General features: G+C 40.0%; 1 protein-coding gene and 1 long non-coding RNA gene across 2 annotated transcripts in view; both read left to right on the top strand.

The window, feature by feature from the left end:
- Window positions 1-27,600, top strand: part of LOC138827050 (uncharacterized) — a 73,946-nt gene that overhangs the window by 13,522 nt on the left and 32,824 nt on the right. The window contains exon 6 of the mRNA XM_070022573.1: window positions 25,682-25,787. Within this exon, the coding sequence (XP_069878674.1) occupies window positions 25,682-25,755 (74 nt within the window). The 3' untranslated portion in view covers window positions 25,756-25,787. The remainder of the gene's footprint in view (window positions 1-25,681; window positions 25,788-27,600) is intronic.
- LOC138826755 (uncharacterized) lies at window positions 6,581-21,624 on the top strand. The gene is made up of 3 exons (XR_011371836.1): window positions 6,581-6,695; window positions 19,474-19,656; window positions 21,542-21,624. It is a non-coding gene; the product is annotated as an uncharacterized lncRNA (long non-coding RNA).

The following is a 27,600-nucleotide window of genomic DNA, read 5'->3' as shown; positions in this document are numbered from 1 at the left end:
AACAGTGAAACTTGCAGAAGCAGAAGTGATTTTTTTAAAAAATGAAAGCATGTTTTTAAAACTACAATACTTCTTGTTCTTAAAAGGGATATGAGAATAGGAAACGAAGTGAAGACTTTCAAAGCAGATGTACAGCCCTGTGTGTGCCGTTCTGTGGGCATAAATCACACAAACGCCGCACAGTGTAAATGTTTAGGATACTTTTATTGAATTACTGCAACAATAATAGTGCACCATGAAAGAAAGGCATCCATATATATGCTAATTAAAAACCAGCCACACACTGCGACTGTTGCACAAACCATAAAACATTCAGTTCGTGTTTGTGGAGACTCCAAAGAGGTTCTGCTTTAGCTTTATAGGTGCAATTTGGCTGGAAATGTGCTACACCCGTAGCAGATTGTGAAATGTTCCTGTACCGTTAACTCGGTTTAACAAGGTGCTTCAGGGTGATGAGAGGAAAAACCACTCTGGGCTCTATCCCCTCCCTTAAATCATTTCAATGGTTTTGAAGAAGGGTATTGACCCTTCCCCTCTCCCGAACAGTCTTCGTTTTGCAAATCACTTTGAGGAGTGGAAGCCCTGTGTCTGTTGACTGAGGCCCTAAATCTGGGCTGGGATGTGTGACTCCACGTTTGGTGGCACCTATTTTACATCTGTGTGCGAAATTCAAAATCTAAGGCCCTCACGAGACCCCTGATTCACTCCTGAGCTAGCTGCAAAAGCATTCCATCCAAATTTCATTGTTCCTTCCAGGTCTCGACGTGAGGTTATGTAAGAACCGAAACGTGCCGGGTCTCTTATCAAATATTAGGGATTTGTGAAACAATCTGACAAAGCATACTGTACATTTTCTTATTCTTCTTTATTTTTTGTTGTTCCCCTAGCGTGCCAGATTTGCTTTATTTCTTCTTCGGAACGTCAGGGCTTTGCTGTTTCTAAGCTGTGGGCCTGAATTGCATTTGTGTCTGTAACTATGTAGAGGACTTCAGTTTCCAGGCTGACCAAATAGACAAGCTCTCTGGCTGCCAAGGAGGCGAGGAGACAGGGAGATGGGTCAAAGCATTATGCTCAGAAATGCTATTTGGTGAACCGCACCTCTGTTTAGCTACCGGTGAGTCTCCTATGTTCTGCATCCTCTGATGGCTGGGGCAGTTTTAAATCTACTGATGAGGACTCTAAGGACCGTGCCTTTAGCCATTTTCTTGCAACTTCAGGAATCCTTATGCTAGTAAGTCACTCATAGGAGGTAACTTTGTTTGACATGGTTGATGATTTTGCATCCAGATAATGCCCTGACTAGAAAAATTATGTATATATAGGCATTCTATAGAAGAGAAGGGCATCTTGCGCTTTCATGGTCAATTTCCTAATCAAACCTATCAACAGCGGAAATGCCATTCCATTTCAGCTTTGTAACTGAACCCTCTGGTCTTCTTGTCTTTGCTGGAAAAGGAGTCAGGAATCTCACCTTGCTCAAACCAGTACACCCTTCACAGTGGAGTCTTAATGGCACAGGGGTCATTCTGTACTCTGCCAATTTGGCTAGTAAAACTGGATTCCCAAAGATTTTCCTTCCAGGTTATTCCTGGATCTGCTAAGATCAGGAGAGTTACCGGAGGGAGATTTAGAGATGGGAGGTGATGCAGCAGGCATTCTGTAGCTCAGCCGTGTTCTGGAATTCCTCTCTCTCCTGTTGCCTTCATAATGCACTTAGTGGACCAGCACCAGCTCCACTTTATGCCAGTTCCCTCATTGGTTTCCTGGGCAGGTGCCTTTTCCAACAACAAGATGGAGAGTCCTGGCTTCAACAGGACAATGTTTCCTCCAAGGTCCCACACAGAGAGAGAACCAAGCGGGTTTTAATCTGTCCTTCTGTGATCCGGCCTATGGCGAGTTCTAGTTTGGTGTTTCTGCTACCTTTGGTCCATATTTCCTTCCCACCTCTTTACATCAAGTACACCTTGTGATCAAATGCAAAAAGATAACGTAATCTTCTCTTCAAATTCATTAAGGTCGAGTCCCTGTAAGAAATCTCTCCATCGTTATCTGTATCTTTATCATCTATCTGCCTCTACAATGTCTTCCTTCCTTATGAGCTCCATCTCTATCATCTCTATCTCTAGAGCCTGCTGTTGGTGGTAATAAAATATGGATTCTAATTTGGTACCAGAATGACATCTGAAGAACAGTAAGCTTGAGCTGGTTCTAGGTTTTTATGGAATTATGTCCTGATTTGATGTGTTAGTAAGAGTCTTATTTCTAGATGTGAACAGGAACAGTCTATGTCATGGAATGGGAAAAACTGCCCACACATCATATTTACCAACCTGTATGTACCTATGAAGGAGCAACTGAGGGGAGGGGCAAGGGCTCGGCCAGGGAGAGGGAAACACCACCGCCTCCACCACAAATCTTAAACAAACCTATGTTCTCAGACAGCCTTGGATGGTGGCAGTTATTTCTGCAGAATCCTAAGGACCTGTACTTGATCACTTTTCTTATGAGAACTGGGCAAGCTACTGAGTGACTCTATTTCCTTGCCACTCAAAACTGTCCTAGGGATTAGGAAGTTTATGATATTACCACCATCCTTCCACCATGATTGTCACATTCCCTTTGTCCCTTTTATGAGCTGGACCTTTGGGGCCCTTAAGAATCCTACTTTTATAGAGATTTTCCTCCCTGGGCTGGACACATTTCTAATACTAGCAATGCCAAGGCCTGGGATCTCGGGGTACAGGAGATTTCTGTACACATTACCTCCTCCCACACTCTACTTCTCCATTAGTCTTGTCTTGTAGAGGAAACTGAGGCTCAGCCAGACATCTGAAGAGCCGGCATTGCAACCCAGGAGCTATGGTTCCAGCCATGATAGATTCTATCACTATTTTAGAGGAACGTCTGCTCTGGGCTCCAAAGGATTGGAAAAGAAAACTTTCCTACCCAATAATAAAGTTATATGTTCCACGGATGGCATTCTCTAGATAAAAATGTCTACCTTCCTGGATTTCTGTGAGTAGTTTAAGGCCCATTTTAATTATCTAGTAGAATATCTATTCTAAATACATACCACTATACATTTTTCCCTGTAACACCTTTCCATTTCTGCCAACTGTCCTTACAGTATCATTCTGAGGAGATCCCGGCTCCCTTTCTTTACATAGCTTCATGATCTGAGGCCTGGTCCTCCGTTCACAAATCTCTGTCTCAGTTTCCCCTGTCAGAGGACCCGAAGACCTTAACACAAACAAGAGCTGCCACCCATGACTTGCTTTGATTTCAGAGCTGAGGAAGACATGTTTGCTCTTCAGGCCCAGCTTACCATCTAGTTTACCCAACAGTACGGACACCTGCTCTTGACGCACATCTCTTTTTAAGTCCATTTGGGTCCCCAGGCAAGCCTGTGCCTTGGTTTGTTGGCTTGTCAGTGAGAAATGCAAATCGGAAGACTGGCTACGAGATCACACTGACTTGCGGAATGGGTTCTTTGTCAGAGGAGAGTGCAGATTTGTCTTGTTTCCAAAGCTGGCTCTGCTAAAATGCCTGCGGTTCACACACCCTGTGACTTTACCAGTGTAAACTTCCCGGGTCTGTGGACCGCGAAGGCTCAGTTGTTTCCATTCCTGTGGCCTCCTCATTCTTGTTTTCTAGAGAATGACACTGGCTCTCTGAGAAGTGTCCATCCTGATGGTTCAAACAAATAGGCACTGGGGTTATTTTTTATTTTTTCTAGCTTGAAAGCTGTGATGAGTAACATACAAGTGAAATCTATTACAGTTGTGGTGAAATTTCCCCCCTGATTTTCATCACCAGGGAGTTATTCTCTTATATGCTGGAGTGTCCGTGTTTATTTAAAAAGCAACTCAGAGCAAATATAAAAAGCTCCTTGATTGCTTTTAATAAGGATGTGAGTGAACCTGTTCTGATACAGCCTAATTTAAATATTTTGTATTTAGGCACAAAAGCTGGAGTAGTTGACATGAGGAATTTAAGACCCCAATCCAGGATCTTCTTTGTAAGTAAAGAAGTGTGAAAGATATAGGGGTAATTTTATCCAATGGATTAAAAGATATACCAGTAGCATTATGATTTGTCTGCAACTAAATGGCTCTTTACAGTGATTACTGCACCTGAATATATTATGACTCACTGATTACTGCTTACTGCTTATCTGGATTTGATTCTACAATTTCTAGAATGATCTTTGGGTATGTTATACCCTTGGCTCTTTGTATTTGTGCTTGTTGGCATGTGGCATTGTAATTAATCTGCTTGAATCTATTGCATGAGCCTATATATCCACTCTACTCTCTTTCAGCAGATTATTTACAGAACAATACAAAATACTTTGCTTTTTTTTCAGTCCTAATCAGTCATATTGGTAATATGGCTCCACTCTGTGAACCAATGAATTATTCTGCATCCTAAAACAAGCAGTAGAGAAGACAGGGAGTTTTCTAGATCAAGGATGCAGGGTGATGACAGACAGGTTTGTATGTTGTGGAATGAATGGATTCTTATCTGTAGTGCTTCCTAGTTGACTTGTGCATTTAACAAATCACAAAATTAAACAAATGGAAATTGTGTGTTTTGGGGAAAGCCAGGTAAACCTCACTTGTACTGGGAAGTTAAACACAAGTAGACAAAGCCTTCTACATATTTTCATTTGCTGTAGACTAGAAGAACATGGTACCCTTCAAAGGCTATTTATTTCCCTCCCAGGACACAGGATCTAATGTTCTGTGGCACATTTATCATGCAGCTGCATGATTTATAGGCCTACATATTAGAATTCCCTTGCTTCTCAGATGAAACAGCAACAGAATACAAAGTTAATGTCTGGGGTTGGAAGTGAAGATAGACATAAGCAGTAAAATGCATACTATTAATGATTAGGCAACTTAAAAATGGATAGCGAAGAGCAGAGTACAGTTAAAAAATAGAGAAAATAAAATAAAGCCTCCAAGTCATTTTACTTATCTGAATTTCCTATTCGAACTATAATTCTTGTTATAAACCAGAGCTTTCTAATCTCACTCTGGATACAATGCTAAAGCTAACTGTGCTGAATAATAATTCCCCTCCTCAGGTACAGGGGAATGGAGAAGGGATAAATAGACCTTCTAGATAATTGCATTGGCCTTCCCTACCATTCCAAGACCATGCTAGCATTCAAGTAATGTCCCTTTGTCTCATGGAGAAAAATCACTTCAAGATTTATGACACTGATATAAGGGGGTGTTCACTCTGGGAGTTAGCACACAACTGAAGGACAATCAGGCCAAGGGGATGCCAGAACAGTGGGGATTCTTAACTAGTTTCTGCATTCCTTTATCTTCTACTTCCCCAAGAAGCAATCAGAAGAGAAAACAGACAGATGTTAGATCAACTATAAATGATTGCTCTTTATCTCCATATCCTACAATGAAAGTAACTGATCCACCTGATTACCATTTGTCAAATGGGTTCCATGAGGTGGGACTTCCTTCCTTTTCTTGTTTTAGTTATGCCAGGCCTGGGGTTTGAACACAGGGTCTCACATCCTATCTAGCTTGACTCTAGGCTAATGCTCTACCACTTGAGCAAAAACTCAGCTGCCAACTTCTTTCAGTATTTTAATTATCCTTGAGGTTGGTGGTCTCAGGTTTAACCAAGAGTTACTACAAAGGCACAGAGAAAGTTCACCAAAATGAGCCTATGACTTTCTTCCGAGTATTGCTTAAAAGATGTATAAAATTGATGTCTGTTGTCATTTCCTATTCTCTGCATCCCTGAAATAAGTGAGGTACTTCAGTCAGCAGCAGACATGAAACTTGATGTCTTATTTTGTACTATGGCTCCTTTCCACACAAGCAAGCTACTCATTTTGTCAACTTTTTCTTCACTTGATGATGTTGTTGGTTAAATAAAAGGAAGATGATAAAATTTTTCCTTAATGTGAACATTACATTACAATAATTACAAACAACATTTTAAAAAAGCATATGGTTTTAGTGCCTCACATGGAGACTTGAACTTTTCAGTATTCCTCCCAATAAAGAGACTGTTAAAACAGTTAATAGTGTACTGGAAGGTTCCAACCCATTCTGCTCTCGTCCTTGTAAGGCCTATCAGCAGTTTTCACTTGGGGAGTTTCGTAACACTTTGCAAAGAGAAAGGGAAAGCATGTTCGGCTAGTCAGTTATCTGTTTCATTAAGTCAGGATGTGTGTCACTGAAGTTATAGCGTTGTCTTCATCTCCCATTCCTTCATTCATAAGCTTTATTAAAACACAATGTCAAGTGAAAAGTACCATTCTAATATTCCACCATCATTATCAGCAATGAATTGATGTTGACAGCCGAATTCTTCCTTTTTCCAAATCACAATCTCATCTCAAAATATGATTTTCAGAACCATTAAAAGGTGAGTGGACATAAGTAAAAACATGTAGTGAAGTCTTTAATGAAAAAATTAATAGGAACATATAAAAACATTTCCAAATGCACGGGGAAGATAGGCACAAGGAAATCTCAAAGGCTGTACCTGAAACAAATGTCTTACTTTCAATTTAGGGACAAAGAGAGTGGAAGGTCACAGTTATCCATGAAGCAAAGCGGAAGTGAAGTAGGGTACCAAGAGAAATTTCCAGAAAGTCTCCCCTCAGCACACAGAAGGGTGAAGTGACCGCACACAGACCAGGATCCCAGCAGGTAAGATGCATGCTGTGGCAGAGGGAGAAACTGAAAAGAGGGTGGGCATTTGAAACCTGATGGTGCTAATGATGTCCCTGGAAGGCGGCCGGCCACTTCCTGCTCCTGGTGAGTGCACAGCCTGCCTGCCCGGGCTGCTGCTGTGGGACCACGAGCCCTCTGTAGACCAGAGACTGCTCTCAGCCACTTCCCCCCAACCCCCTTCTCTCTCACACTTTACATGAAGACCTATATTGCATGAGAAATTATGTAGTCCCCTGAGGATTAACTGAAAAACCATCATGGATATCTGATGTCCATAGCTGTCAGACTTAACTAACAGCAGACACAAGACATTCTTCTACATTATCAGTTCAGATAAACAACACGACTTTTTCAATTCCTATTGTCTATGTCATATTCGGACAGACTTATACTAAAAATTTTCTTTTAGGATGAAATGGATATATATATATATATCTCAGATGTAACTTTCTGAAAACATGATTTATGAATTACAAAGGTTTTCTCATAGCGAATACCATTTACATTTGAAAAATTTCCAAAGAGCCACCAAACAGCTAACTTTCAAGGCATTTTAGAACATGAGCATTCTATCGCTGACGGAATATTATTTTCCTTGGGTAAATGTATGTTTCAAAATTTCTAAAAATAATAGCAGTCTTGACTTATATTAAAATCAAGAACCATAAAATAAACTATCGCTGAAAATATATATCCTATAATTTCATTGATCACCTAAAATTAGTTAGCATATGTTCTTCAAAATAAAAGAAACTAGTAAACATGGAAGTGTACAATTTACCTTGATTTTTCTGCTTCTCATGAACCACAGATACAGCACAAAATACAGAAAACAAACAAAATACAGAAAATCTGCATTTCTTTTTACAGAATTATGTCCCCCCCCAAAATGCCTTATCATAGCAATTAGAGCCTACATACACACATCAAGCTTGAACCAGATATGTTCCCCTTCCCCTACAAATTTGTCTCTTTGGAGTTAAAAGTAGACTGCTCCACCATCTTACCACAGACTGTAAATACGTAAAGCTTGAAGCACGTTTTTGCAGCTGACTTTTAAGTCCCTGTGAAATGGGGCTTCTAATGGAAATTCTAACAGACTGCTCACTACCGAGACACCAGGAGGCACCATTATAATAAATGGGTCTGAGGGAGACGTGATCCAGACCCTCAGGTAATTAATAGCAGGAGTAAAATAAAATATAGGCATGCTGTCCCACTGAGAGTATGATGCAATGGAAGAAACTTGTAATAAAACACAAAGAATGTCTATTTAGCAAGGAACTATGAGGCAAGACATGTAAAATAAATCAGCAGCAGGGCTGTAACTTCGAGCAACCATTGCATAGTCCCTTATAATGAGGATTTTTACAAAAACAGACTAAAATCATTTTTGGCTAAGCAAAATTACTCTGCAGAATACATTGGAAAGGCAATGAAATATAAACTCAACTATTTGAACAAGCTAATGACATCCAGAGCTTCCTAGTTGGAAAGTCTAGCCATAAACAGTCCAAGAATATGACTCTGTATTGCAGATAATTGAGCGTAAAATGCATTCTTGAGAGGCAGCACAGTATGGCTGTATTATCTTGTCTAGATTTGGTTGTGCAGCTGTAATTTTTGTTCATTTCTGCAGAACAAGAAAACCTTTAGCACTTTTGATCATACTTTTTCTTGACCTTTGAATTCTGTGGCAAGTGTTGGTTCAGGTTTCCTCCTCCTCCTCCTCCTCCTCCTCCTCCTCCTCTTCTTGTGCTTTGATGACTGACATTGACTTAATTGACTGAAATCCACTTCAATATCCATCTTCTTGGAGGTCTTCAACTCAGCCATTATTTCCCTGGGAAAGTCAGGGTTGTTGAGTGTGTGATTACCTCTTTGCCCCAGCTGACCTTACATGCAGATTAAAGCACTACTGTGTAGCTGCAAGGGAGGTGGGTAGGGGATAGTGTAGAGAGGGTGGAGTAAAACAACAAAAAAAATAGAGGGAAAACAAAGCAAAGAAAAATGACAATGATACATTATTGGCTTATATTTTGAAAAGATTTCCATCAATCCTTTCTCTTGCTTCCTGGTCTCCGGGTGACAATGTATTAATATCCTATATATAAGATGAGATGACTAGATGTCTGACACAAGAGGCCAACATGTCTGAATAGCATGCCAAGGTCTCATGTAAAAATGTTGGAGAAATAATGATAAATAACAGCTTGTTTGAAGCCTTTCTAACAATAATGAACTGCTACTGAAATTTCAGAACAGTAAGATTTTTTTCTTTTGCCTGCATTACAGTGTTCTCAAGGGCTTTGTAGTGTAGATTTGGGCTCAATAATTCTAGCTTTTATTAAAAATATCCATAAAGATACTGACTTAAAAGTTTCATGAAAGACATCTTCAATAAAAATCAGTGACCATTTTCTCAGTAATTTACTTATCAGAAAAGATATTTAACCTAAAAATGAAGCTATATCTTTTATTCCCAATTAAGTTTACAAAAAAATCCAGTCTTCCAGTCTATTGCATTTATAAAATTAGTAATTCCTTTCTTTTTCTGTCATTCTTGCTTGACTTATCAAAGCTGCCTATGTTGATAATGTTTATGAGTAAGATTGCCTATGATGAAGAAGAAAAATTAAACTAAAAAAAATCTCATTAAGTTTTTAGTTTCTGGTTCTAAACTTTTTTTTTTTGTTTTTGTTTTTGTTTTTGGGTCCGGTCGTGGGGCCTGAACTCTGGGCCTGGGTGCTGTCCCTCAGCTCTTCAGCTCAAGGCTAGCGCTCTACCACTTGAGCCACAGTGCCACTTCCGGCTTTTTTCTTTTTGCGTATGTGGTGCTGAGGAATCGAACCCAGGGCCTCTGGCATGCAAGGCAAGCGCTCTACCACTGAGCCACCTTCCCAGCCCTCTAAACTTTTTTGTGTGTGAAAGCCATGAAGATGTATTTCATTTATATTTGTTGGAAGAGTGACTACTATTATTTGCTTTCCATTTCTCTGTTAGTAAAATTATAATTTTATAAAGGAATGTAGTGATGATGTTTTCTCAAATTGTTTATCTTAAAAAATAAAGTGGAGGTCTGGAAGTCCAGTATTTTTATACTCTATTTTAATAGCCTTTCTAGCCTTGTGTACAAGTCAGACAATGTCTTTAATATTGAAAATAAGCGACCTAAGGAGCGACCTAGCAACCTCAGGAGATGAGCATATAAAATGAATAATCAATCCTGGTCACCTTGAGTTTCTGCTCTGTTAACTGCTTGGGTTATTGGAGGTGAGAGGCCCCAAAGAACAGTCAGCTAGGAGACACACAGTAAGGTCCAAAGTGTTTCACTCTTAATGACAGAATGAATTAGACAGGTGGTAGGTAGCCAGGCCTCTCCAGAAGCTGAATAAACCAGCTTCTACTTTGTAGGATCAAATCTTATAACCTAGTAATTTGCCTTCAAATGATCCATATACTTATGATCTGTTATTTACCCATCTACCTGTCTTCTATCTGTCATCAGTTATCTATCTTTTCTTTTTGGTAGTTGGTATTGAATTTGGGCCTCAAACGTGCGAGGCAGGCACTTCATCACTTTAAGGAATACCTCACCTTGTTTGCCTTACTTATTTTTCTAATAGGGCCTCCCAGTTTTCTTTCTTCAGGTCTGGCGCAGACTGAGATGCTCCTACCTATGCCTCTCACAGAGATGGGATTACAGGCATGCACCACCACACCCACCTTCAAAGTCTTTATAACATTCCCTTTTATATTTTATTGATACATACTGATGCTGAGGAAATTGTTTGAAATCAATCTAGTGTCTGAGTCAAAAATTTTAATGTAAAATGAGTATTTGAATCACCCATTTATAATTTAATAGTTTACTTACTAATAGCAGATTTTAATGAGTTTATAAATTTGAAATATCTTATTTCTTTTTTTTGGGTCCGGTCGTGGGGCCTGCACTCTGGGCCTGGGCGCTGTCCCTCAGCTCTTCAGCTCAAGGCTAGCACTCTACCACTTTAGCCACAGCACCACTTCCAGCTTTTTTTCTTATGTGGTGCTGAGGAATCGAACCCAGGGCCTCATGCATGCAAGGCAAGCACTCTACCACTGAGCCACCTTCCCAGCCCTGAAATATCTTATTTTGAATTGCTCAAATCTGTGAACTTTGAGAAGTATTAAGAATTGCCTTCATTTATTCATTGATCATTATTACAATTGTTTCTATGTATTAATGTGTTCTGAAATGTCCTTAAATCAATATTTCGATTTGTAAGTTCATTTTGAACTGTGCTCATAGATTTTATTTCTCAATCTCTTAAGAAGTTAAATAGCAGAAGATAGATTTATGTGACTAAAAATTAAACGCACCTACTCACTTAAACTCAAAATAGAAAAATCTAAAGTTTTAGATACAATAGCTCATATATGTTAAAGTATATTTTGAAAACTGAGCGTAACTGTCTACTATATGAAGTCAGAGGGTAATACTGAATCTTTAAGGTTCTTTTAGGCTCACATTTAAAATATTTACAACCAACAGAGGGAAATGGTGATCCACGGGTTGGATGTTTGTTGCTAAGCCTAATATGGAAAGATTAATGCAGTGACTCTGATATGCTTCATATTTTTGTATCTACTTTTTGCGGGTAAGCCATATAACACAATTAAAATGGGAATTAAACACATTCTAGCTATCACAAATGAGGGAAGCCATACAACTTGTGTTTCTTTGGGTTTGGCTTACTTCACTTAGCATAATTTTTTTCCAAGTCTTTCCATTTTCTTTTTTTTTTTTCTCCAAATTCCTGGTTTAATAAGGTCCATTTTCTTCTGAATAGTTCAATATCATTTTTCTGATGGAGGAGTGCATGTATACCACATTGTCTCAAGCCATTGGTTCACTGAGGGGCATCTAAATAAGATTTCAGACTGAATGAAGTTTCTTAGTCTCAGACTTAGCTCCAAGAATCTGATACTGTATTCATAAACTGCTTTGTTTAATAGCAACTCCTTTGTACACCTTCTTAAAGATAAAAAATTTTAAAAAAGATTCTGAGCAGACAGGAGAAGCATACCAGAACTGTCGGGTAACATGGAGAGTGGTGGGGATATTCTGGAAGAATCCAGTGGAATAAGTGGAAACATAAAGTCATGCTTTTCAGCTAAGATTCTATAGCCAAGAATTCCAGTTCTGCTCGTGAAATTTTCCTTGAGGAATGTCAATGACTCATCCTCCTCAGATTTGATTTTAAACTATTTTGATTTTTTTATCCTTGTGCAGAGTGGAATATTCTGCATCCCACATGAAGTTCCAACCAAACTGCGGTTATATTGAAATCAATAAGCTTTGTCCCCCTGAGGCTGTGTGACTACGTGAAAGAAAATCTGTGCTTTCCCGCCCCATCATTTTCTAAGGCTCTCTCTTCAGTTTCTTGTATTGCTTTTTTATTAAAAAAATACATTTTAACTTTTATAAGGAAGTGCAAACTTTTGTTGTGGGGAGGGCATGGTTGGAAGGAGGAAAGGCAAATAAATGTAGTTACTATCTTCCATGTACCTTATATAAAAATTAAACTATGCAACGTGAGGGTAGAGATAGGTTGGGGAAAGATAAGGGAGAAAGAGGGAGGAGTGACATTGATCAGTGTGCGTGGTACTTAAATCCTAACAGGGAATTGCACCTTTTGTGCAACTACTCAATATAAAAATTTGAAAAGAAATGTTATTTTTTGAGGTTCCACATCCACGTGCAGTTTTAAGAAGTAATTAAGAGCCCTCTCTCTTCCCTCAGCTAGGACATCTGACAATACTACATGGAAGACCATAACCGTTGGCCTCTGTTTGAAAATCTGACTTTCATTAGATTTATTTATTCAGCCTCGTTTAACAGAAGTGACTTTGATTCCTTTATTCTTCGTCTGGAGCTAACTTTTTTAAATGCCTAATGTAGCAGAAAAATACATAAACAAGCAGGAAGAACAGCTCACTTCTCTAAAATTTTTGTATTTTCTGAAACTTATTCTCAAATGCCCTGAATAAATAATCCATTCTATGATTAAAACATTCTCCACAAAACATTCTTCCCATAACCATTAAACACCAGCAAGTTATTCAAGATCAGTTTCTACATTATCTCATAGGGCAAAGTGTAACCTTTAAGATGGTCAGCCTTTAAAAACAATTATTGTTATTCTACAAAGCATGTTGTCCTTTTTGGCAGGCATTCCTGAGCTTCTTCTGATGGAAGAAGGACTAGTTGTGTTAATTTAAGTCAGGCCAGTCCTTTGAATCTTAGTATCTGCTCAGACATCTTTTCTTGCCATGAGAAATTACACATGAAAACTAAATAGAGTCTGAAGATTAGGAACTTTTCCCTAAAACTTCTGTGTTTACTTTCATTAGTTCATCTTTTCCATTGCTTCTTATAATGTCTCACCTTTGTCAAAGTTTGGTTTGTCTCCACTGGTTTAAAATGTTCCACATGTCATCTATCAGATATGACTATTATACATGTTATTTTTATTCTCAGAGTTACCACAACTTAAAAATTGTTCAGAAGAAAAGAATTCTCTTTTAATTTACTTTTGGTGAATTATGAACAGGCAGTGCATACCATAAATTTTGTTAGTGTTGTGGGAAGAATATAAACTCTCAGTTTCTGGGAGTTTTAGAATGGTGATCATAATAAAAATTAATAGTTTTACTTTTGTGGTTGTACAAGGCTTTGAATTAGAGCCTTAGTAAATGTCAAGTGGAAGGATCTCTTGTCTATTTGCTTTCTCTCCACTTGGTGGTTTCAATTGTAGACAGACTAGTAATAAAACCACTCTATAAACTATTCTCCATATCTAAGCTTTGAGTTTTCTTCTTCCTATGTAACTAGAAAACATATGTTAAGAATACTTGGATGGCATTGGTGGTATTTTAAGAATAATATCCTCGTCTCGATTATTATTATTTTTTCACCTTTTTATGGTACTCTCTTGTACTTTCTAGGCTGGTGCTCTGACATTGAACTGCAGCTTCAGGCCTTTGGGTTTGCTTATTCTGTAGATAGGCCCTCTCTGTCTTTTTTTTTTTTTTTCTTCCTGGACTGGTGTCAAACTCAAGACCCTGTCCCTCTCTCCTTGGTAGCTAGGATTACAGGCGTGCAAACCAGGCCCAGCTTTGCTGGCTGGATTTTGAGGATGGCATTACCTGACTTGGAGACTGGGTGTGTCTATCTGTGTATCTCTGTTCGCTGAGGAGAGAGGTTCAGTGTTCCACAGAACAGCAGGTAGTGAAGGTGAGCATCCCAATGGATGGAAATCCCGCGTTTCCTGGGATGGCAGCAGGCCGGTGCGTCCACTCCCTGCTGGGCCCTGGCGTCGGGAGCCGCTCCCACGGAAGAGCTGCTACCACGTGGAGGGCGCCATGGCACAGCGGGGGCTGGCTGGGCCGGAGGCCGGGCTGAGGCCGGCGCTGGCTGGGCCGGAGGCTGGGGCTGAGGCCGGCGCTGGCTGGGCCAGAGGCCGGGGCTGAGGCCGGCGCTGGCTGGGCCGGAGGTCGGGGCTGAGGCTGGTGCTGAGGCTGGCGCTGGCTGGGCCGGAGGCCCGGGCTGAGGCCGGGGCTGGCTGGGCAGGGGCTGGCCGGGCCGGGGCTGGCTGGGCCGGAGGCCAGGGCTCAGGCTGGCGCTGCCTGGGCTGGAGGCCGGGGGCTGGCCGGTCCGGGGCTGGCTGGGCCGGGGCGCTGGCTGGGCCGGAGGCCGGGGGGCTGAGGCCGGGGCTGGCCGGGCCGGAGGCCGGGGCGGAGGTCTGCCCTGCGCGGCCCCCACCCCCGAGGCTCCTGGAGCGCCCCGCCAGGCTTTTCCATGGTTACTGTCTTGGCGCGGTTAAAATGCAATGCCACTTTTTCCTTTGGTCTCTTGGCAAACACGAATTAACCCTAATGCTCCCATGAATGGACCCTGTGCTGTTGGACCTTTCTGTCGTATTTTCGTGTCTGTGTAGACAAAGAAGGCATAACGCAATTCAGTAGCTCCAGCATGGCACAGCTTTTGAGATTAAAATAAATACTGAAGTTAAATTTGAGACCCAAAACTGCATGGGCTTAAAACTGCTCTGCTTGGAAACCCTTATTAAGGATGCATGAAATTGTCAGTGAGAGAGATAAAATGATTTCTGACCTGGGGAAATTTGTAATTTGATGGATCTTCTAACATTTTGAAGTCTATGCAGACCAAATAATTCAGCATATATCTTCCTAAAAAAAGAGCCATAAACACAGAAGCTCCTTGAAATGCTGATTTTCTTCCAATGCAGATCAAAGGAACAATAAACACAGAGAAAGGAAATGGCAAGTTTTCTTATAAACATTATGAATGACTCACAAGTTTAATCAAATCGGTATTTTAGATGATCTTACTTTGTGTATAAAATTTTGCTTTCATTAGAGCCTGTTATCCATGATGAATTTTCAGAGGGCAGGGGTAAAAAATACACAACGTGTAGAAGATTTATGGTAAATGGTTGTGGGGTGACAAAGGAGCAAAGACAGACTGTTGTTGATTTAGTAGAAGAAATTATGATTTACACACATACTAAATATATATATGTATATTTATATACATATATATGTATATATGTATAATCCATTGTGGGTCTAGAACTCTGGGCCTGGGCTCTCTCCCTCAGCTCTTCAGCTCAAGGCTAGTCCTCTACTATCTGAGCCACAGTGCCACTTCTGGTTTTCTGGTGGTTTATTGGAGATAAGATTCTCACAGACTTTCCTGCCGGGTCTGTCTTTGAATCACAATCCTCAGATCTCAGCCTCCTGAGTAGCTAAGATTACAAGCATGAGCCACTGGTGCCCAGCTACATAGTCTATTTTTAATAACAGATACTTTCAAAGAATCTGCCTAAAATTTTGTCTAACTCGAAGAAATACACAAGGAATCTGACTCTCTGTTTTAATAACTTGTTTGGAAAATAGGTGAGTGATAACTGGATTAGGGTCATACATTGGTTAATTATTCATTTCATTCATCCTCTCCTCTCCCTCTATCAACACTAACTATATATAATATTTAATGTATTCTATATTAACATAATATATGATATGTTATATAAATATACACTATATTTATTATCATATATATAGCACATATGTGGTATATAATATAGTGTATACAATACATATCCTATGCAGAACTCAGCTGAGGTGTGGTTCATCTACGTTAGGCTTCCTGTCCTTTCTGAGATCACAGGCTCCTGTCATACCCATGGAGATGCGCTCTCACAGACTCTTTGTGTCTAGTTTTGTCTGCAGTAGGATGCCATACTGGGTCTCACAGCTGACGTAAGATAGTCCTGGTTCCTACCTTTGCACTCTCCTGAAGCATCAAATCAGAATTGTTCTGTTTCTCAGAACAATTCCAACAGGATGTGATTCTTTAGGGAAATCGCACAAATGCATTTTTTTCTATTTTTAATCACCATAAAGCATTTTCTTTTTCAAATGGAATCATGGAAAGACAAAATAATTTCTCGTTTTCTTTTCTAAAGTGAATTTATGCAAAAGAATATGGGGGTCGCCTCTTACAGGACAGAATCTTCCAGGTGAAAGGCTCTCCGACACCCAGGGAGGAGCCAAGTCTGTTGGTTTCAAAATGCTAAACTCATTGGGGTTTTCAGGAAAATAAAATCAGGTCGATTGGGTAAACATTAAAACAACAAATGGCAGTAGATTATGTTGCAGCACTGGTATTTGGAAGCCCATTTTCACAGTGTGGTGAAGGCTGGTAACGTGTAAACAAAGCTCTTTGCAGGGCTGCTGTTCCCTTATGTTTTCTTTCTGAGGATGTTATCTGTCCTTGGGTTTGGGCTGAATAAATCAACTTATACTTGTGATCTTGAAGTAAATGCAGAGCACATTTATCTTTTGGTTAGCAGATACTTTCTTACTGTCTATGCAAAAGGCTCCATACATCACAGGCACTTGCTTACTGCTGCCTTGGACCTCTTGGAATGTCGTTTCCTACAAGAAAAACTTCATCTCCAAATCAGGACCATAAGTGTCTGTGGTGTGTGAATTATGTCACATACATCTTTAGGTTTCCCCAAAGCTGTACTACAGAGTTTCACACACACAATTTATGCTTGCTGATCAATTGTAGTGATTGAAAACCATTCTGTAGCATATACCTAACTGTCTGATTATAGTAGCTTCTGGAAGATAAGCAAAGTTATTTAGAACAAACTTCAGAAGTATGGAATTTTAGTCCTGAAAAAGAGCTGAATTATATTTATCTCTACGTACCAGTATGCTAGCAAATGATAAATAGCATGACAATAGTCTTCCAGAAACCCAGCGAAATCCTGAAAGTGACAGCATTCAACTCTATATGTAAATTGTATGTCTGTGCATATCCACACACATACCTACCTACCTACATATATATGTAACACATACATACATACATACATGCATACATACATACATACAAATGCACATATGTACATAATGCCTGTGGTAACATTTAACTTCCTTATCATGTGGCTGTGAATTAGAAGCTGAAAAACCAATTTCTCATTCAATGTTTCTGAGGAGGAAAACTCTACAATTGAAGTATCTGTGACAAGTTGCCAAATTGATTCATGGGAGTATGAGAAAAATTGAGTATGCCTAAGGCACATTTTATTTTTCAGAATTTCAGAACTGTGGACTTTATAAGAAAGAATTCTTTTAGGGTAATTCCTTGTAAATTTTGATTCTACACCAACTAAAATTTTAAATAAATGTCTTGTTAAAACTCACCTGCTGTATTTCAGATCCCTTGTTTCCCTGTTAAATTGTGGGACATTCTCAAACATATATGATGACAAAAATGGTGCCTCAAAAATGTAGCTCACAATAATTTTTACTTCTCAATTTAAAACTGGGAGTATTACCCCTCACCCCTGAATATAAAACTGCTTCTGACTTCACATTTAACATATGTCTTTTTGCAGAACCTCTATGTAATGATACCATTGACTGCATTGCATGGTTTTAATGTTGGAAACTCATGAATGACATATGGCGACATGATAACTAAACCTCTTGACATGGAAGTTTCATTCTTGTGTTTACAAGTGTCTGAACACAATAAAGTGAGAAAATCACATGAAATTTGCCTACATTGCAGGTTTTCTGTAGGATCCTAGACCCTAAGGAATATAAAATTGTAAGTGGATTGTAAACTGCTATCAGTAAAAGTGATTTTGTTAAGTTTCGCCAAGGATGCTCAGTAGAAATGGTACAGAAAATTGATCATTCAACAGTCGATTACATTCTATTTTGAAAAGCTTACATAGACGATCACAGTATCATTGAGCATAGATTTTCAGAGACAGAAGGAACCACACACATGTTCAGACCAGGTTTATCTTGTGATTCATGTGTGTCCTGTCCTTGAACAAAACCTCCACAGAGGGGCTCCTTTGTGCATGAGTAGCCCCCAGGATGCACAGCAACAGTTTAGGCCTCAGCCTGAAACCCTTCCATAAACCCAGAAGAGAACATTTGAATGACCTAGCTCTCCTTCAGAGTTGTCCACAAGATACCTGAACATCAAGGTTATTATTTCAGAGTGTTAAAGGAACTGATCTGATTTTCTTATATTCTTCTTAAGACTGATAAACAGTAGAAAGTCTGTTGTATGTTCTTTGATGTGTTTAAATAATCTATCAGATTTGGCATTTTAATTACAAGCACTGTGATGTAGTGACTTTCAATGATTGAAATACAGTGACAAATATGGAGAGGCAGTGACTGTAGTTAACTATTGATTATCTTAATGGTTATCATTCTCCCCAATTGACACAACAATACTTCTGGTTTGCTGTACTGTGTGTCTTGTATTAAAAACATGTCTGCTACTTCTTAGTAGATTTGGGAAGTGACTAAATAAGTGCTTCAGAGTCCAATAAACAAGGGATTAAAAACTGTCATGAGATAGATAAACATTTAACTGCATGAGAAATGAATATGTGAATATAAGTCCAGAATTGAAACTGTCTGGTACTTTTGTCTGAAAGTCATGCAATTTTTTTAATTTTATGATTTAAAAAAAATTATGATTTAATTTTTTTTAAATTATGATCTATAGGATTTCTTTTCAGTGTAAGTGGTCAATGATATTTTCAGAAGAATGCAATTTTCTACACCCTTTGCCTCTTCTGTAATGAAGAGAAACACACTCACAGTCGGAGTCACATTCATTCTTGTGTACATATTTTTTCCCCAAAGTAGCACGCTGAGGCTTAAAACAAAAATAAATATTTTAATCCACTCTTCGCTGGTTTCTCTGCATTACTATTTCATCAAAGGGACTGCTTCCCTGTGCAATGGCAAATGTCATCAATAATGGAGTATCTGCTTTTCCACAGAGGAGAATAGCCCGACACCCTCGCTCCAGAGTCTACCCGCTCATGCTTGGTATTTGCCTACTCGACAGCTTCCCACTATTGCTGGATAATTTTTCTAGCATACACACTTACATTGAGTATTATGCAAATCATAGAAATGCAGAAGACTGCTTAAACACATGAAATATTTAAGTGATATTTACTGTTTATAATTATTAAGACAGATTGCGTATAGGTATTACATTTTCTTGATCTACTCATCTACTCTAGGGCATCAGGGCCATTTCTATATCTTGGCTCTTGTGAATAGTACAGCAATGAACATGGTTGTGCAAGTATCTTTACCATATCCTGACTTGTATTATTTTGGTTAGATTCCCAGGAGTGAGTTGGCTGGTGGTGGAAAGTTTTATGTTGAGTTTTCTGAGGAATCTTCAAGCTGCTTTCCAGAGTTGTTGTGCTATTTTACATTCCCACCAAGACTGTAATCGTTTTTCCATTTTTCTCCATGACATGTCACATGATTTTGTGATATGTCAGAATCAATAGAATTACAGGTAAGTCAAACTTCTTTGTAAACATACATGCGTTGTTAAAATTAACATTTGCCATGAGTTCACACTTTTAGGAATGATCTGGACAAGTAATTTTAGGGAGGAAGCTAGTCCTGTGTGTGTATCTTCAAATTTTCTGAAATAAAAGTGATTATCTGCAGGACAAAGGGTGAGTGGAGCATATTCTGCGGCATGTCTCATTCTGTTATTACTAGCCATGTCACAGCAAAATAAACTATGGAAGGCCTTTCTTTAAACGAGAAGGTTGAATTATACATGATACACTTGAAGTATTAAATTGTTATTTCTCATTGATTGAGAGGATTATCAAAAGCCTGAGCTTTATCTTGACCAGAGGTGCAAGCCCTTCTTCTAAGCTCAGTGCCACCTTACAGAGCAAGGATTTGGAAATGACACGGCATGTCGAAGACCCTCTGGTTAGGGTGACTGCTTTGGTTTGAAACAATAAAGAGCTCTCCATAAAGCAGACTAGAGTGGTGTATCTATCATTCTGACATGTTAGAGGAAGTCTACTGGAAACATTGGTGGCAAGAACGTGAAATGGACTTGCTGAGATGTATGATATCCAAAAGGAGATACATTTAAAGACACCCCATTAATCAAACTGACAGTGAAAAGCCAGACAGAGGAAACAGTGCACAGGTCTTCCTAAAGCACGGCTCGTTTGTTTTCTTTATTCCTCTTTCCTTCTCTGCGTTCCCTATTGGGATGTTTCTTGGGTCTGAATAGAGCAGATTTCTTGGGATGATTTTCATCTTGACAGTTCCAAAGCATACATAGCACCTCATTTCAGAAATGTAAATGTTTTTAGACATTTTGACCTTATCCTGGACATCCAGTTTTTTTAAATTATGAAAATACAGTACAGAGGGGTTACAATTACATGGGCAAGGTAATGAGTACATTTCCTATCAAGCATTGTTGCCTCCTCCTTTGTTTCCTCTTCCCATCCCTTCCCATCTCCTCCCCACGCCCCTACCCTCCACCCCCCTCAATGTTTTTAACCCTCATCTACAACTAAGCAAAGCATGCATTGAAATGGTAGGGAGAGATCTGCAGGAGTTTCCATAGCAAGTAGAATCTAAGTTGGCTGGACTCACATGCTTTGAAAAGGGCCAGGGAGCAAGTGTTTAGAAAAGTGCTAACTCTAACAGTTGCAATGACTAAAGTTCAAACAAGTGTGATTCTTAACAAATCCTTTAAAACTTCTTTATATCTATTATATGTTGTGCTTGAATCCTAGACTATAAATGTTCCTACATAGTGCCAACTTATCCCAAGATCACCTCAAATTGGGCATCCTCTTGTGGCCACAGCTAAGATTACAGGTGTGCTCTCCTGTACCAGGCTCACAAATGCTCTCTCTCTTTCTCTAGCCAGACCCAACATGAGAATTTATAAAGGAACACGTAAGGATTTGGGGCATTTTGGATGTAGTGTTCAGTAGAGGCGCAGCAGGACGGATCTATTGAACTTCCATTCTTGAACTCGCCCAAAGAAATTCATCTAAATCTTGCTCTCGGTTTTGGCTACTGAGAAATGTCTTAAAAACTTGAGGGTGTGGCTTGTGATATAGGGATGGACAGTGCTTCCAAAAGTGAGAACACCTCTAAGAAATGATGAGAATGTGCTCACAGAGAGACGCGTGGACCGAGTGCCGTGATGGATGGCTCTAACCAGACCGCATACACAATACCCGACAGCAGTTCCTCTGAATAACAGTTTTACAATAGAACTGGGAGGGCAGGTTTAAATATCCTCAGTGTAGCGTTATTTGCAGGGGTGGGGGCCTAGAGGCAACCAGAAAGGAATCAGTGAAATAGATAAAGGGTTTCTGTACTGATATGTTATATTTTCTATCATCCAGGAGTGACCAAATGTGAGGATGCACCATGAAAATTGGTTTCCAAAGATGTGGTGTGGCCAAGGGAGAAAAAGGCTGAACGATACAGTTAGTACTCTATTATGAACAATTAATTCGGTAGAGTATAATTACTTATGTGGGGCTTTGGATGTAGCTCAGGGGTAGAATACTCGCCCGGCACAAGCAATGCCCTGGGCTTGTCCCCCAGGACTGTTTAAAAGAACTCCCCCCCCCAACTAAAACAGTAATATATAAAATAAAATATCAAGTATGTGGCTCTTCAGCATTCAAGTAAGGGAATGAGCCCTGACTTTGTCAAAAGTGCACAAGATGTCATCAGCAGGTTCTGGTGGGAACCATGGTAAGGTGGACCGTGGAGTGGGCTTTGGAAAGAGAGGGAGTGGAGGTGGGACCACTGGATAAAATAAGTGAGGGCTGCCGGGCTGGGGAAGAAGGAGGAGGGCTGGCCAGAGACAAGCGGATGAGCGGCGTCTTCAGGTTATTGATATTTGGACCCAGACCTGACTCTTAAAGGGAAGGAAAGACACATGTCTCTTCAAACTCAACTGAAAAGTGTCCCATGTCGTGGTCAGCCTTTCTCTGTCTTCATATTCACCAACATGGAATTCCATCCATTTCCACCATTGTCAGACACAGCCTACTCTCCATAGCCATCCACTTCCATGTAAGTGGCTTCTTTTGGTCATTTGTACAACCCCTGAGCAGCTGAGTCAAACACCACACAGTTCAGATTGGAAGGGCCTTCAGAACTTTTCATTAAAAAGTCACCAGAGTCATTGGATTTGGAATGTATGAATTTGAAGCCCCACTCCTATAGCCTCTTTTTTAAACGGTATCAAAATAATCAAGTTAGAAACTTGTCATTTTCAGGGCATGGTTGTCAAAATGTATGAAAGTCAGTTACACTTCTGATCCTGCTTCATGTGAAGAGAATAACTGAGAATAACTTCACACTTAATTTCTTTAATTGTCAGCAAGTGTGATGAAGTTTTTCAGAGCATTGAAAATGTAATAATTAGGAATGTTGACTGTTGTGCACTAAGTTTTGATCTACATATTTGGTGCCTTTCCAGTCTATATTCTTACCCCAGTAATTGTCTGGGTTGCAACTGGGGAAAGTCAGAGCATGTACTCTCCATTTCCCCAGGGGACAGCATAGTACATTTATGTAGCACTTGAGCTAAATATACCTGCAACATGAAATATAATTTAATAGCACTGGGAATGGTGAAAATGCAAACCAATTCTCTTTCCCATTGAGATGGAACTTGTGATTCTCTTTATAGTTAGAATTACATTGATTACACTTAGAACTTCAAAATGGGGATAAACCAAGATGTAAAATTCAAGTCAAATCATACTTTTGCTCTCAAATCAAATCCTACTTCAGCAAGTTTGTCCTCTATATTAAATGCTATGTAAGTTTTTAGCAAAATATAAAAGCAGAAATAAAAATAGCACTTAAAAAGCACCCAAGAAAGTGCAAGCCAAAGCTAAAAGAAGCAAGAATAGAAGTACTGAATGGCTGAGGGTTAGTTTTGGTGGGTATTTTGTTTTGACCTTGAAGGAGTGAAGAAGCAATAGCTGAAAATTGCAAATCAAGTGTAGAAAGGTTTTATTGCAATTTCTAATGAACTTCTTTTGTCCACTTGGGACATTTACATATATGTATACATTTGGCACAAACCTTTGTGTCCATGTTCTATTTATTAGCTTTCCATGTAAGTTGCAAGCTTGGAGGCCTGTAGGGGCAACATAGGTGATCATGCTAGAACTGTAAAGTCCCAGGAATTTTTTTAAATTAGATGCTGTAGGTGTTAGAAACATGGATGCCTGAAGTCTGGTCTTATTTATATTTCCTGGTGTTTAGAAATCACTGGAAAACCACCAGGGTGCTTCTGTCTCCCAACATGTAAATACACAGTGTTTGAAGTGTTGTGTTTGCATATTGCATCCTTCATACCAACCCACCCTGCCAGGACTTTTATAGTCACTGATCAATTCCTTTTCCTCTGGTTTCTGAATTCCTTCATATCATTTGAAATAAGTTTCCTGGTCCTGGAACTCAGTCTCTTCTTCGATAAGAAATTGTCAAAGTAGATCTGCAAGCTCAGTTTTCCTTCATTGTTTTTCCAGTTCACTTTTATGTAAGTGCTTTAAGAAATTCTTGTTTCTGTTTTAAGCAAATCAACCCTTGATTTTAAAGCTGTAAACATTCACGTATTCCACCTTATGAGTCGAATGCTTGGTTTGTGTTTGGGGGAGCTAAATATAGCACTCATTTTCTTTCCCTGAGCTTCAAATTACTTTGCCAGTAGGACAAAAGAACGAGCAAGTTGAAAAGCCAAATGCAGCCTTTGTAATAGCAAAGATGTTTTGGAAAATGTGGCTTATCCCCAATAGCAAAGCTCTCTCCTGTAGAAGCACGCTCGGTGGCTTCCTGCAGGGTGGGCTGGCCTGAGCAGGGGCCTCACCCAGGGCTCACTGCTCCAGATTTGAGAACTAAGGGCTTGGGCATGGGAAGAACCAGAGCTGACCCTAAAGGAAAAGGGAGGAAGAGGGAGGAAAGGAAGAGCAAGGACATCAGACAGAGACATCCTTTAAGTCCTTTCTCCGTCTTTTGAGAGGCATAAGTTAGAGTAGGGAGGAGACAAAAATACCCACTCTGGCCCTCCCTCCACATGTTCAGAAACCTAAGAAGGGAGGGAAGGAGAGAAACTCCCCTGACAGATCCCGCGGGAGGGGTGATGACTAGCTCTTCCCGCCAGCCTTTTTGTTCACTTGATAGGCGTCTTGCTTTGTTATCTGCTGAAGAAACGGTGTGTCTTAGCTTCACATTTTCACAGATTTTCATTTATTTTGAAATCTCACTCAGCATTGTTTTGACCAGCTAGCCTATTCCTTTCTTTCATTTCCACTACAATCTATACTTCGCAACTTCTGTCCAGCCACTGTCATGTTTTACTCCTCTCTTATGTCTTCCTTCAATCTATGTTTCAGGCTAAAAACAAAGTCATCTTCTAAATACACGAGTTTCACTGTTTTATCTATTTAATATTTCCTCCCTGGTTCACGTGTGGCAGGTGTCTCACAATGAGATATGGGTATAAAATAGTTATTGTAGTGGTTAAGACTCGAAGCAATGGACTCAACGAGAGACCTGAACGAAATTTTCTTTCTTCTGCCAGTAAATGGCCCCAGAAAATTGGGTAAGTTACTTTTCTCTCTGAGAATAAGAAAAAAAAAGACCTCGAACAGATCAATAAGCACTAAAGGAGCTAAGATAGTGGTTGAAGTTTTCCTCCCTGAGAAGCCTACATAGTCTGAGAAGTTTTATGTGTGAGGAGTTCTACACCACTTTGAAAAACAGTTCTCTTCTATATTAATGGAGTTTGGAGCAAAAATTTAAATACCTCATTGGCTAAAAGAATTTCACAGTATATTAATAATAGATGGTGAAAATTTGGGTTTTATGAAATTTTAAGACATTTTCAATATTGTAAAATTAGTGTAATTAATGATCTTGAGAGACAAAATGAGAAAAGTCATAATGATTTCAATGTGAAAAACATTTAATGATAGTAAGCACTTTTATTAAAAATAAACTTAGTAGGGGCTGGGAAGGTGGCTCAGTGGTAGAGCACTTGCCTTGCATGCATGAGGCCCTGGGTTCGATTCCTCAGCACCATATAAGCAGAAAAAGCCAGAAGTGGTGCTGTGGCTCAAGTGGTAGAGCACTAGCCTTAAGCTGAAGAGCTGAGGGACAGCGCCCCTGCCCAGAATTGAGCCCCACGATCAAAAAAACAAAACAAAACAAACAAACAAAAAAATAAACTTAGTGTCTTAGGAAAAGAAAGAAATGTTCCTAATTTATAAAGATCTAATATTCAAATTCCAAAACATATTACACTTATTTAAAATATGGAATATGGCCTGAAATGGCCACAATTTGATAAACATGAAGAATTTTGAGACTTCTATTGGTGACACAGGATAGTAAGAATTTTAGTGAAGATAGTAGGGAGAGTAATGGTAGTAGGAATGATTGTATAGAGATAGTATCATGATCTACTCGAAAACCTCAAGAAAATCAGCTATAATCGGCATTATCCATTTGCTTAGGAAAGAAGAGACCACCTTATCCTGATGACACTGGACACCAGCAGTTTGAGGTGCACAGGAAGACACCGGGGTGAACTGGCACTGGAGAATCCTTCTTCGCAAGGAGGTGAGTTAATAGCCGTGAAGTCACACTAATTGTGACCTAATTACCACCAATTCACAGCCATTGTCAGGCCTACCATGACAAGGTCCTTCCAGACCTGGGCCTGCATGGAGATACCTGCCCGCTCTGATAGAGCAAGAATGGTAACTGGAGGAACACCAACTGGAGAAACCAGAAGGTGCCACTAGGACTTCATCATCCATGTGACACAGCATTCCCGACCAGAGGATCCCAGCGTGGAAACCAGTGTGCACAGCGGTGAGGGTGAGTGCCTCCGTGCTGGTGTAAGGGATTTTTATCCTAGTGTGAGTCATGTGGACCACATTTATTCATTTCCTTTTTAACTTTAGCAGTGAGGCCAAGGAGGCATCTGCATTTTCACTTACTAGTTTTCCTCCAGGGAGAAGTTACATTTAGATAAATGTTTTCATGTAAAGGAATACTCATCGCAGGAACAGATTGGGGTAATAGAAAGATAAAAAGTACCTTGAAGTAACCCAAATTAATAAATGCAATGAAATGAAAGAGTTCAGTGATTAAATCAAGCAAATATATAGACTTACATAAATGTATGTAAATCGCAGAAACTTTGAGAGTGGGGGAAAAAAAGCAAGTTACAGAAAGTCACGAACTGAGTTATGTGAGTTAGATAAATGTCATAAATATTCGGATATACAAGCATATGGAGTAAAATGCACGTGCATACAAAGTACACATTTCCCAGGGTGTTGGACCCTGGGATTTGTGGGGACGTAACACGATCAGGGGGTCTAACTTAGGTTGAGTTTTCCAGAAGCAGAAGCTGGAAAGAGAGCTTTTGTGAAAGTGGAATTTTACGGAAGGAATGCTCTTGGCAGAAGGCAGGGGTGAGGAGGGGCTGGAAGGGCTGAGGTACTATGGGGAGCCCTGAGCCTCAATACGGTCGTTGCTGGAATGTAGATTTATCCTTGGGAACATCTAAGCATAACTCATATACCACGGGACGTCAGTAAGTTGGTCCTAGGTGGAGGCTTCATAGCTCCTATGTTATTCTGTCACTGACCTGGTAGTGTAGATGGTAGCTCCTGAGAGATAGGGTGGTAGCAGGACGGTTCTCTAGGTGTGGGGTCATTGCGGCAATGACCATGGCCACGATCGTGCCACCCGAGTGGGAGACCATGCATGCCTCCTGTGGTTCTCCACTTAGGCGTTTTCTCTCCTTTTGCTCAGTTGACTCATGGTCATTGGCAGTGGCCTTTGTGGGGCCGAACACAGCTCTGATGCTGCATTTGGTGCTGAGGAACTCATGACTTTTCTCTTTGTTTCCTGCCTCCGTTCTGTATTCCCTTGCTCCATGGGTGGTGTTTTTACTTATCTTTGTGGCTTGTCTGCCGGTGGCTCTGCGGGGTCATTGTCTACAAGGCTTCTCTCAGTCCCTGGTTGCTAGATGTGTGTATTTACAATGAAAACAAGGCACAGAATAACCTAGTAGCCTGAGGGCCCGAAATGTGTGTTCAATGCCTGGTGACAGTGGGAATCTCATATCCTGATGAAGACCAGGGTCAACGGACTCCTCCGAGCGGGTAGCTCCTCTCCATGCTATCCACCCACATGGTAACTCCTCTATGCCCACTTATCTGTGGCTCACGACGCCCAAAGGGGCCAGTCACCAGATCTAGTTGTGCTTTGAATAGGATGTCTCTTGTCTCCATTGGGAAATGCACTCCCTCCCTCCAGGACTCAGATCCTTCAGGAAGCCAGAGCTCAACACTAGAGGAAGGCAAAGCACACACATTCTGAACGTGTGTCACTAGCAATTACATTGAACATCAGCCTC

Source organism: Dipodomys merriami, unplaced genomic scaffold, assembly GCF_024711535.1.
Source record: "Dipodomys merriami isolate MVZ:Mamm:240054 unplaced genomic scaffold, mDipMer1.0.p SCAF_15, whole genome shotgun sequence".
NCBI lineage: Eukaryota > Metazoa > Chordata > Mammalia > Rodentia > Heteromyidae > Dipodomys > Dipodomys merriami.
Note: the sequence above shows the minus strand (reverse complement) of the source record. Positions and strands in the feature narration are given on the sequence as shown.